The sequence below is a fragment of the Euphorbia lathyris genome, chromosome 8 (assembly GCF_963576675.1).
Source record: "Euphorbia lathyris chromosome 8, ddEupLath1.1, whole genome shotgun sequence".
Lineage (NCBI taxonomy): Eukaryota > Viridiplantae > Streptophyta > Magnoliopsida > Malpighiales > Euphorbiaceae > Euphorbia > Euphorbia lathyris.
Genome location: NC_088917.1, coordinates 31897800 through 31911183, shown reverse-complemented (window position 1 = coordinate 31911183; position 13384 = coordinate 31897800). Strand labels below are relative to the sequence as shown.

The window sequence follows — 13384 nt, the reverse complement described above, 5'->3', positions numbered from 1 at the left end:
TGACGAGCCAGAGCCCAAACCCATCCTGTAATAAATTGAGTCGGATTGGGCTCGAGTCTAAAATATGAATCCCAAATCCGTCTGTCGGGCTTGGACTCGGACCGGACCTGACACCAATTTCATGAGTTCAAGACCAGCTAAATGGGTCTGAGCTTGGGCGGGCTCGCCGGCCCATGCCCAGGTCTAGTGAAAATCACAAAGGAAAAACGAATATCTTGAACCTTCTGATTTTTCTCCACTTTGCATATTAGAATTTAAAGGATAAGAATGGAATTTATTCTTAACGTTTTTAGAGAAACGTAGATATAGTCTCTAATATAATAAATAATAAAATAATTTTATCCTCAATATTTTGAGTGTTGCAGTGAAACAATACGAAGTCATCATTTAAGTATTACCATACAAAAAAGTTTTTGCCCTACTGTACAAAAAACATTATTTTGACTTAAGGCTTCTAATTCTTGGTCTATGATGAAGGATATTTAAATGCTTCATGATAGGTTTGAGGTTATTTCATTTGATGAAATTGGAAAGACAATATTTAAGTTGATTAGAAAATTCAACAAACATGATAAATGGAAAATATATGCAATGGTACACACTACGAAGTCTTGCAACCAGGCTGGCTTTGAAACCATTTTAGCTTACCTTCGAAAAGGTACAATATTAGGCAAACATTGAGATGTTAATATTGTAGGTTTATAATTCAAGATAGGATTGGGGACTAGGATGAAAGTGAAGTCGATTCACAAGCTGAAACAAAGTTATTAGAACTTGATGGATCGACAGAGGTATCCACATGAATAGGATCCATTTCTGTATTTTGGAAAGTATATCTAAAGATTCATCAGTTGAACTAGAAGTAGTTGCGTGTTGGGGATGATAACTAAACACACACTCTTAAAATCTCACATCTCTACTGGACATTATTCCTTTTATGGTGAAATCTATAATTTTTTACTTTTCTATCTTGTGTTGAAATCCAGGACTAAACTTATCCTTTGCTCGATAAGGATCAATATAGTGACATTGGCATCTAAAAAGCCTGAAAAATTTGTAATCAAGACTTTTCTCATAAAACATTTCATAAAGTGTTTCCAGTTCAATACCTTTGTTGGCAAAAATTAATCATGGAAATTGCCATTTGAATTGCTTTTCCCCCCGTATTAGTCATGGAAATTAATCAAGACAAATGATGCTACGACAATTGGTAAGTTGTTCTTTCAAGAGGTAGTGAGGTTACATGGAGTTCCAATAAGCATAGTGTCGAACAGAGACACGAAGTTTGTTCTCCATTTTTATCGTACCTTGTGGGCTATTCTTGGTACTACCTTGAAGTTTAGCACTACCACTCACCTGCAAACGGACGGGCAAACGTAGGCGTTCAATCAGACCTTTGGCAACCTATTGAGGAGTAAGTGTCGGGACAAGCCCAAGATGTAAGACTATGTGATAGCACAAGCCAAGTTTGCTTCAGCCGTGATCTCCACCACTGAGAAGTCACCTTTTAAGGTTGTATACACGAAGACTCCAAACAATCCGCTTGACCTAGGGGACATTCCGAAGGGGGAAAAGAAGAGTGTGGCTGCCCAACACCTAGCCAACGACTACCACCAAATGCATCAAGAGGTGAGACAAAGTATTGAAGAAAATAATAGCAAGGTCAAAGCTAGGGTGGATGAACACCGAAGAGATCTTCAATTTGAGGTAGGGGACGAGGTGACGGTGTACTTGAGCAAGGAGAGACTCATGAATGCTCCGAGTAGCAAGCTTAAATCGAGGAGGTATGGGCTCTACAAAGTGATCAAGAAGGTAAACATCAATGCTTATCATATATCCCTTCCAAAATGGCTCAAGAAAATGCCACCTTCTTTCAATGTGCGAGATTTGAGTCCATGGAAACTGGAAGGAACTCTTGAGACGACACGGAACAAGTTAGGGTCCAACTTTTTTGAAAAGGGTGTGAATGATGAAGGCATTTCCGACACGGGCCAATACGATGGAGCGAAGGAAGACCAAGTCGGAGCAAAGAGAGACCAAGTTGAAAATGTCCCTCACACGGCGTGCTAGTCAGGTCACGCGCCATGTGAGATTGTTGCTGGGATTAGGAGAAAACGACTCTCGCACGAAGACGGACAGAACCTCCTCCACATGTCGAGCCATTCTCCCACTCGGTGAGTCCCTTGACTCGCACATCGTGTGGGTTAGTTGGCACGACATGTGGCCCTGAAAACTGCACTTCGACCATTTGAAGGACAATGCTAACTTTCTGTCGAGATTTTGATTATTACTGTTTTGACACTCATTTTTTATTATTTTGTCATTTGGGGGTTATTAACCCAAATGTCATTTATCACTTTTGTTCCTTTATTACCCCGTGCTTTGCTCTTTATGATGTAACTCTAATGGAGATCTTATTGTCTTTTAGGAGGGTTATATATAAACCTTAATTTGTAAAAGATGTAACTTTCTAATAAAAAATCTAGCCTCTATTTGAGCTATTATTCTTATTACTTGGGATTCACTCCTTCAAACATAGGCTTGAGAAGAACTTTTTTTGTGGATTTAAGATCAAAATCCTCACTTGACTATTGATCTGTATCAAATGGCTTCTATTGGAATGTGTTTTTCAATATCTTAAAATTAACTCCTTCAAATTAGATTTGAGAAAAAATTATTTATGAGCTTAAAATCAAAATTCTCTAATTCGACTATTATCTAAATCATTTTTTTATATTTCTTCTTGTATTCAAAATGATTCGTATGGGTTTATTTTATGAAAAAAAAAACTTAGTTCAGTTGCTATAATTTTTCAAGATTAGTCGATTTTTTTTTGAAAAAATTACAAAACTAGGTCAAATGGGAGACTCATTTACATATTTAACCCATTTACTAATCTTACTACATATCTAGACTGATTTTGTGTGACTTTCCCATAATACCCCTAACCTTCCCACTTCCACCACTCCTTGGTTATGCGAATCGCCGCTCCCCCTATCTCCTTGGTTATGCGAAAAGTTGCTCCTACATTAATGATTTCAAGACTTTTGATCTTCCTTTCTTCCTTTAAATTGCACGAAATATGCACCATTTAGTCAAAATCACAATGAATTTCTCTTTTTCATCTCTTCATCTCTTGATTCTGGAACTTCCCAACCCTAGAAAACGAAGCCATGATTTTTCATCTTCATGTTCGTTGCTTGGTTTCTTTCTTCTTGTTACCATCAAAGAAATGGTTTTTCTACGTTATTTCCTTCGTTATTCCCATGTTATCATATTATTATTGTCGCTTTTCGGGGTGAAAGGGACGAAAAATATAAGTATCTGGTTTTTTTTCTGCGTTTTTTCATGAATTCACTTCGCAATCGATGGTTTCACGAAGCTTTGCGAAGAGAACGAGCCTGGAAAGTGACGATCTACTTCGTTAATCGTTGATTTCGCGAAGATATGCGAAGAGAAAGCGTCTAAAACGTATGGATCTACCTCGTGAATCTATTAGTTCGCGAAGTCTGCGAATAGATCCTCACGTTTCAGACCTCGCAGACTTCGCGAAAGCATCGACATACGACGTAGATAGTCACGTTTCTGACCTCGCAGACTTCGCGAAAGCATCGATATGCGAAGTAAAACTCTGCACATTTACATTCGCATGCTTCGCTAATCTTCATTTCGCGAAGCCAAAATCGTCTTTTTCCCTGCCTAACACGATTAATTTTTTCTGTAGATGGTTGAATACGTAATATCCCTTTCTGGAAGGCGGCGTACTGGGCTGCAGGGGAGATGATTTTCCTTCCTGTATAGGGATGAACTTCCCCAAGACTGACACATTCACTCCTAAAGTGGTTGGTTAGGAGAGGTTTTGTCAATCTTGGGGTGCACCATAGGACACGTCCATCCCATAGTGCCAACCTTCAAAGTGGACATAACTTAATCCGGTACCAATCTTGAATCGGATGAGTAATCTTGGTGTGCACCGTGGAACACGTCCATCCCAAAAGGTCTGGAAGTCCAAACCTTTTTGGGATGGATGTGTCTCACGGTGCCCACCAAGATTACTCATCCGTTTCAAGATTGGTACCGGATTAGTTAGGTTCACTTTGAAATGATTCATTAGGAGAGTTCATTGTGGCAATCTTGTTGTAAATTTTGATAATGTTATGATTTGAATGTTGTTATTGTGGCAATCTTCTTGTAAATTTTGATAATGTTATGATTTTAATGTTAGAATCTGTTGTTGTTTGCCATTTTCTGTTATATACCACTTCGCGAATTAGCTTCAAGTCATATCCAGCATTCGCATATGCGAACTAAATTCATCAAGCAAGACAAACTTCAGCTTCGCAGGCTACGCATATGCGAACTAAATTCATTAAGTAAATCCAAACATCAGCTTCGCAGGCTTCGCATATGGTCGAATATGCGAAGTCGGACGGGATAGAGCGAGCCGCGCGTAAATATTGAGGGTATTATAGGAAAGTCATGCAAAATCAGTCGAAATATGTAGTAAGATTAGTAAATGAATTAAATATGTAAATGGGCCTCCCATTTGACCCAGTTTTGTAATTTTTCCTTTTTTTTTTCTTTTATCATCAGAAAGATTAGTGGATTAAATCTAGTATTTCAAAGATCCAACCTTTAACACTAGACAATAGTTAACGGGTCCCATGAATGCAAATAAGTCTTGGGATTAGATGAGCTAACATTCTCACTTAACTATTACATCATAAATCCATTAAATTTTGTGTACAGAATGGTCTCCTCCACATAACTGGTATATATCTCTCTGCAACTCTTGTCTATGCCACGTGATCTGTTTCAGAGCTACAGTATATAATTACATTTTATGATACCCTAACTATAGACTATTGAAAGCTGAATTAAGGGTCCATCTACGTTTTTTAGTCCGCTAGTAAGGTGTGTGGCGGTAAATGAGCCGAGCGGTTTGATAAATCCTCAGTTCGATTTGGTTCGATTTGTAAACAAACTGCTCATGAGTATGATTTACTGGCTCGGTTCGTAAATGAGCCGAACTTGAGCAGACTAAAGTTTGGTTTGAAAGTTCGCGAACAGGTTCGTTTAGAATATTTATGAACAAATTTTAGTGTTGTAAAAAATTATATAATTTTGTATTAGTTCACAAATGTCTAAACTTAAAATAATTTCATTTGCTATTAGATGAGTTCGTTCACAAACATAATAAATGAGTAATAGGCGAACTATTTGTAAGCATCTTGTTTATTTATTCACGAATTTTGCTTATGAGATTGTTTATTTACACAATTAATGAGTTATTTGCGAGCAAACTTCAAAAATATAATTAACGAATTATTAACAAACAATTCATGGTTAGATAATTTTCTTAATGAACCAAGTTCAAAGATAATTTTAGGCTCGAGCTCGTTTATTTTCTAGTGAGCTGAGACGAGCTTCAGCAGGCCAAATTTCGGCTCGAGCTTGAGCTTATTAATATTATAGTGAGCCGAACTTGAGCAGGCCAAAGCTCGGCTCGGCTCGGCTCGATTACAGCCTTAGTAAGGTGAATTTACAGTCCTAGCAGGTCAAAGCTCGGCTCGGCTCAACTCGATTACAGCCATAATCGTTTAATGAAGTCATTTTTGAAGATAAAATCGATTCTGTGTGGAATGTATTTTTCGCTGTTATGTCAAAAACAATTTGAAACATTGTTTATTATTTCTCTATTGCGATTTATAATATTAAACATGCGGAACCTTCTATGGTTACTTTGTAAAAAACAAAGTAAGCATAGCGTTTACCTTAAACATGCATATGCATGTGTATACCAAAGTAAACAAATGTCAAATCCAGTTATATAATATTTAGAAGAAAGATTAGCTGGCATATATAAAAAAGTTAACTCGCATGTATAAAGAAACAAAATTATAAGACATATAGCAAATAAGATCCAAATTTATAATAGTTTATAAAAAAAGTGCCAAATAAAATTTTACTGTGTAATAATTATAATTTACACACAGTTACAAATGTTTTGTCACTTGTTTTACAATTTCACACTTAAATTTTAATTATGATACTGTTAAAACTGATTAATATTTTATTTTAATACTTGAATGAGATTTTCTTTTATATATATATAGTTTGGGTTGGGGGCTAAATATATTTTTACAGTATAACTTGGGTATTGCTATATACCGCACCCAAAATTGCTAGCACCGCCCCCATTGGACAATTTTACCCTTACCATAAAAATGTTGTCAAAATTGAGGAAAAAAACTTTTGAGAGAAAATTTTGAATTTAGCCTAAACGGATGCGGCATACCGTCCGACCCATGGTCGGAACGGATGCGGCGTCCGTTCCACCATGGGTTGGGTGGTACGCCGCATCCGTTCCCGCCATAGGTCGGACGGTATGCGGCACCCGTTCTGGCCATGGTTGGAACGGATGCGGCATCCGTTCCATCATGGGTCGGGTGGTACGCCGCATCCGTTCCCACCATGGGTCGGGTTGTATGATGCATCCGTTTAGGCCAAATTTTGAAATATACAAAATCGTAAAAAATTTAGTGACGAAAAATACTAAATCATTCAATTTTTTGTGACGAAAAATTAAAAATTCTTCTATTTTTTGTGACGAAAAATGCAAAATCGTCATGAAAAATATGTATTATTTTCATGAGTTCTTTGATAAAAAAATATAAATCTTAATGTTTCCGACTCGTAATCATCCATTTTCGAGGTTCCAATTGTCAAATATCAATTATTTTCATAATTTTAATTATTGTTGTTCGGGTTTATGATTTTGGAGAGAAAATGCAAGGAAAGTAGAGAGGATTTGAGCAAATTCTATTTTCTTGTTTCAAAAAGTGAGGAGGACAAATATGTCCAAAATGGAGGGCTAATCCTCAAATAGGGGTTAATTGTGTAGATAATTATACATGTAGGTTTAGTTAGAAAATTATTCTATACAAGGGGCTGTTTTTAACTATAGTTAAAAATAATCATTACAAATAGTCTAATGATTTATATATATATATATATATATATATATATATATATCTATAACATTTATTATATTAAATAAAATAATATTTTTTATGTATTTTTATTATAAAAGTTCATTAAAACTTTTATTTTAAAGATTAAAAATTATTTATTTTTTAATAAATTTATTAAAAAAATAAATAAAATTATGAAATTAATTTAAATATCAACAAACACCTCCCTTTATGAATAATTATGTTTTTCATAAATAGTCGTGTCAGTTCGTGAATAATCATGTTTTTTTTATGAATAATGGTGTCTATCCGTGAACATCATATTCGTTCGTGAACAGACATGTCATTTCGAGTTCTGTTTATACAGAATGGAACTGTCAAATTCAAGGACTATAAAGATAAAAATACGCTCTAAAATTTTCTGTTCTGTTTTCCTACTCCGATGGTAACGAATTTGCATACAGTAAGAGTTCACTTCCGTAATCTGTTGTATCATGGGAGACGAGACGATTATCAATAGCGATAAAATTTTAATTTAAGTTCAAAATAGTGTTATGCTTAATAATTTATTAAAAAATAAAAATAAAAACTAATTTCTAATTCTTAAAATAATTTGTAATGAATATTTATAATAAGTGGATATGGTGCAAAAATACCCCTAACGTTTACAGTCAGGAGCAAATTTATCTCTATCGTCTAAAATTGTGCAATTTTACCCTAACGTTGGCAGTTAAGAGCAATTTACCCATAACGTTGATAACTTGGATCAATTTGAGAAATAAGCCATCAAACTGTTTTCTCGGTTATGAATATTGTTATCTACACCTCACATATGCGTCAGTTTATCACTAATTAGTAACAGATCACAAACATATGATTAGATTTGTAAAAAATAAAAAATATATTGTATTTTGCACGAGTTGGATAATTTTTTTAAAATATTTCTCCAACTTATCAACGTTAGAGGCAAAATTGCTCTTAACTACCAATATTAGAGATAAAATTGTACGATTTTAAATATTAGAAGTAAAATTGCTCCTGACTATAAATGTTAGGAGTATTTATACACCTTATTTTTATAATAAATTATTTACATAAAAATTATTTATGTAAATAATAAATATTAATTATTTTATATACCTAAAAACTATATCTAGTTTATAAAAAGTATTTGAAAAAAAAAATAAGAGTTGGCAGTGGCTTCAGGAAGCCACCGCCAGCAACCATTTATCCCATTACGGCGTGGTTGCCGCCGTAATGGGCAAAGGAATAAAAATTATTTATTCATTACGGTGCATTGAGCACCGTAATGGAGACTATTTTTAACTAGAGTTAAAAGTAGCCCCTTGTGAGGAAATAATTCTTAATCATTCCTAGATTGGAAATTATTTCCTCAGTTAACACCTTTAAGGGGTTTAATCCCAAAATGGGTGGTGGATCGAAATTTGGGTACGGTATATAATTATCGTAATAATCATTAAATTGTACATAGATTTGGAAACAACTTTTAGTTGAAAACGACCAGGCCCCTAAAGTCTGCTGATTCGGTATTGGTTTTGAGAGTTTCAATATTCAACAAAGAAATAGTTCTGGTAAGTAATTCACGAGGACAGTGGCGAATATGGCGAATACCGAATTATTCAGTTGGGGACCGATTTTACACATATATATGTAAAAAAATTGGCGAAGATCATTCGGTTAGGGGACCGATTTTACATGTACATGTGTAAAAAAATTACTAAATTAAACTTGTTCAAAAAAAAATTTATATATATCTGAGTGGTCAATAACCAATTTTTAAGTACCAATGTAAAACTTCTTTAAATTAAGCTACGTTATATTTAAGATTTTTAACATATAAAAATGTGTCTAATAGAAAAAACCGGATTTAGGAGGGCCTAATATATCAAAAAAAATTAGAAATTTGGATTTAAGGAGGATCTAACATGCCAAAACAATTAGAATTTTCGATTTAGAGATAATTAAAATTTTGAATTTAGAGATGCCTCCAATTGTAGGGGTGTTATTCAGTACCCAATCTACATTTCTTTGAGATATGGGGCCATAACTATCACACCCTCAAATTTTATGGAGACATGGAGCCGAAACTACTCGTGGTCATGGTGGTTACAGGGGCCGGAAGGACCCGGACTCCCTGACCCCCCTGTATCTGACCCTGGACGAGGACATTAACACGAAGTAACCAGAGAAAGTTTGAAGGAGGGCTCACACAGTATGGAAAGACAATAATACATCGTTGAGCAGTCAAATGATCTTTGCAATAAGGAAATGAAGGTCACACACCCACATGTCGTATAGAATTTTGGGAGTTTCTACTTCTTTTGAAATAGTTCACACGGCATTTTCCTATTTCAACATATGGTATGATTTAAATAAATTGCAATGAATCAATTTAAATAAATTAAAATGATTAATAATTTTTTTGAGAAATCAATAAATAATTTTAAGGAAGTTTAATAACTTAATGAAACACTTTATAATATATTAAGTAAAAAAAAAAACAAATATATGTACTCTTATTTAGGAGTGAACGGTTAATTAGTCCATTAAAAAAAAATTTAACCTAACAAATTCTATCAGAATTTAAAGCATTACACTTTAAACCAATTCAATTATATTAGTTAACCGTGATTTTCAATTATATTTTTCAGTTAACGGTTTTTAACCGTTATTTTAATGGTTAACAAAAAAAACAATGGTTAGCTATATTTTTTTTTATCTCTTATCAATGAAATAATGAAATGATGTAATCATTTTCATACAAAAAAAAAAATCATATTTTTTATCTAAATATTTAAATCACAATAATTACTCAATACACATTATTTTGAATATCAAAACAAAATTAATCCATACAACATAATATTTTAATGGCTTAATACATCATTTATCTCCTCAACTTGTCCAAAAAGCTTGATTGGCTCCCTGAACTTTTAAAGTGTCTCGATAGCTCTCTGAACTTGCATCAAATATTCAGTTAGCCCCATGAATTTGCATAAAATGTAATCAATTGATCACTCGGTTGTAAAAAAGTAAGTTAAATACGAAAGATATATTGCACGAGTCTTAAAAAAAGTAAAACGACCGAAATCGGAGTATACAATGCTTATAATGGAGAAGACAAGTTGTATAGTTGAACAAGCAATAACTTCATTTTTAATCTATTTTTGAATTATGTAATAACATTCTAAGATGTGTGGAATACACCTTCCACATTTAACTTACTTTTTTACGACCGAGTAATCAATTGATTATATTTTATATAAGTTCTGGAGGCTGTCAAGATACTTTGAAAGTTAAGGGGGTCAATCAAGCTTTTTGGACAAATTCAGAGGGCAAATGATGTATTAAGCCTATTTTAATTAGATAAATACACATACCATAATTAGTATCCAAATATAATCATACATATAATAAAACACATAATCATATATATAACGGTTCAGTTACCAATTAAAATTGACTTGAGTGGTTAATAACTTCAAGTCGTTTAAATTAGAACTCAAGTTGAAGTCCTAACGTACGTAGAAAGCTTTAATTTAAAAAAATATTTATCTAAAGGTTGTCCAATGAGTCTTGAATTAAGAAATCAGACAAATTAAAAAAAAATATATAAACAGTTTTTTTTTTTTGATAGTAATACTAATATTTCATTAAATCATAACATTGGAAGTACATAAGAGACCAGTAAGGAATAAAACCTTACTTACATATAGGCTAAGCCTAATACAAAGTCCACGTGTGCAAGAAAATGACTATTAAAAGCAAGAAAATGACTATTAAAAGCAAAAGAAGCCATTAAAGGTAGGGGTGCACGTGGTCGGTTAACCAGTCCATTAAGGTTAATTCGGTCGGTTAACCATTTTATCGGTTTTTTGAAAACACTAACCATATACTAGTCCATTAAATTCGGTTAACCACTAATCGGTTAACCAATTATTTCGATCGGTTAACCTTTTATTTCGGTTTCTAACCATTAGTAAATAAAATAATAATAATAATAAAACTTTTAATTTTTATTGTGAGTGGAATGACGAGTTGAAGAGATTAACAATATAGAGAGATATGTGTGCATTATGTACGTGTGGACTATGGATTGGACACTAGATTTTTCCCTTACAACAACTCTTTAAGGCATTAAATTACTATGTTTTCTGGACTAGAATTCTTATCATCCGTGTTTTACCAACTAAGCCCTATCCATTTATATTAATTTCACTAATTATCTACTTTATGACAAATTTGATAGTACACAACATTTGGGATGAAATATTCCATCATTGAGTCTTAATCACCGAAAATAATTAGTGTTTCTTATTAAATTTTGCTATTGATCCCTATATTTATTTTAAGTGGGATAAAGTATAATTATATGTATAAATATAAATATAAATAAATATATTTTTATATATTTAATTGAATTCGATCGGTTTCGGTTAACCGCGGTTTTTAGAATATGAAAACCGTAACCGTAACCATTAACCACTATTTTTAAAATTAAAAACCGTACACTAGTCCATCGGTTTCGGTTAACCTTATTTTCGGTTTGGTTTTGCGGTTTTTCGGTTTTACGGACTTTTTGTGTGCACCCCTAATTAAAGGTACATTAAAAACAACCAACATTTGAACCATACATAGATGGTAACTCCAAATTCGCCGCAAAGCAACTGTAGTCCAATCTCCAGTCTTTGAACCATTTTGAAACTTCGGATCTAAGTCCTTTATTTTGCAACCACGTAGATCCGGTGATCTACGGATAAAATCTACCGTTTCTGTCCTTGCTAAAACAAAAAAGGTTACAAAAACAAAGAGATTAGCCAAAAGACGCAGTTCAAACGGATTCAGATCTACGATAAACTATATAAGATCTAACTAAACAAACTGACATAAACAAAAGAAAAATAACAACGAGAACAGAAAATAAAAAACGGTGGGAGGAGGAAGAAGGAAGTTCCTCAACGAGACAGCAGCGGAGAGGAAGGCAGACGAGGTGACGGCGGTTTAAGAAGGCTGGGGGAGAAGAAGAAACAGAAAGTGGAGGAGGAGGGAGGCGAGATCTGAAAAAGAGAAAGGAAAGGAGCGTGAGAGAGAGAGAGAGAGCTCGTCTCCGATCCTTTATAAACAGTTCAGTTAATCGAAATCGTCGGTTTTTAAACATACAAACCTAAATTCAAACCATTGACTATTATAATCAATATATACAAACCTAAATTGTGTCCATCGATTTGGTTAACCAATTATTTCAGTTCGATTTTTGGTTCGGATAACGGTTTGGTCGGGTTTCCATCCCTACCCTTACCCCCGCCCATAATGTAATTAATATCCAAGTTCACGCCCATTCATAAATACAGTAATATTTTTATAATCTGAGTTTTGATAAGTATCAGTCTATCACTCTTCTCTGCTCTGCCTCAACAATGCCTCTTCCTCCTTACTCTCTCCTCACCCTTTTCTTCTTCATCTTCCTCTCTCCCTACTTCGCGTCCGCAAAAAACCCAAATGCGCCGCAAGATCTGGTCCGTTCATCATGTCTCCACGCCAACTACCCGAATCTCTGCATCCACACTCTCTCCTCTTACTCCGGGCCGGCCAACAGCCCTCGCGACCTAGCCCAAGCCTCCGTCAAGGTGAGCCTCTCACGCGCGAGCAAAACCTCCGAGTACCTACGATCGCTGTCTGGACTCAAAACCAAGAGAGAACGAGTTGCAGTGAGTGACTGTGTGGAGCAGATTTCTGACTCGGTGGATGAGTTGGGGAAAAGCCTGGGCGAGTTGAAGCATCTGAGAGGGGAAACATTCCGGTGGCAGATGAACAATGCTCAGACGTGGGTGAGCGCCGCCCTGACGAACGAGGACACGTGTCTTGATGGATTTGAAGAAGTTGAAAGCAAGGTTAAAAGCGATGTGAAGAGGAAGATTACTAATGTGGCTAGGGTTACTAGTAACGCTCTTTACATGATTAATCGTCTTAATGAGAGTCGCGGACGGCCCAGATTTCATGATCCGTGATCGATCAACGGTTCTGATTGATTCTGGATCTCTGTACTTCATTTCGTAGTAATGTTTATGGATTTTAATCGTTTTCTTTTCTGTTGTGTTTGTGTGTGTAATTTTGAGTAATAATTATATAATAGTCTGTTATGTACAGCTTGTAATTGTGTTTTTTAGTTCTGAATTTAGTTTTGGAATTTGTTTTCTTCTTCCACTTTTATTTCTTTACCATTTAAAATTGGTATAGAGTGTGCAAAACACAACTAATTTTATCCGCTTAATGCATATATACCCTTAAACTTTGCAAGTTTTGTCTAATGGCACTCTGAACTTTTAAAATAACCTATTACACACCTATAGTTGCCTTTAAAAATCTATGGCTTTAAAAACCTATCACAC

General features: G+C 34.5%; 1 protein-coding gene across 1 annotated transcript; it reads left to right on the top strand.

The window, feature by feature from the left end:
* Window positions 1-12342: 12342 nt before the first annotated feature.
* Window positions 12343-13141, top strand: LOC136202911 (pectinesterase inhibitor 3). The gene has a single exon (XM_065993895.1). It carries the CDS (start codon window positions 12413-12415, stop codon window positions 13001-13003), a length of 591 nt encoding a protein of 196 aa, XP_065849967.1. The 5' UTR covers window positions 12343-12412; the 3' UTR covers window positions 13004-13141.
* The last annotated feature ends 243 nt before the right edge of the window (window positions 13142-13384 follow it).

What these genes read in the sequence shown, in the direction of transcription:
- LOC136202911 (XM_065993895.1), top strand. Translation starts at nt 12,413, where the DNA reads ATGCCTCTTCCTCCTTACTCTCTCCTCACCCTTTTCTTCTTCATCTTC.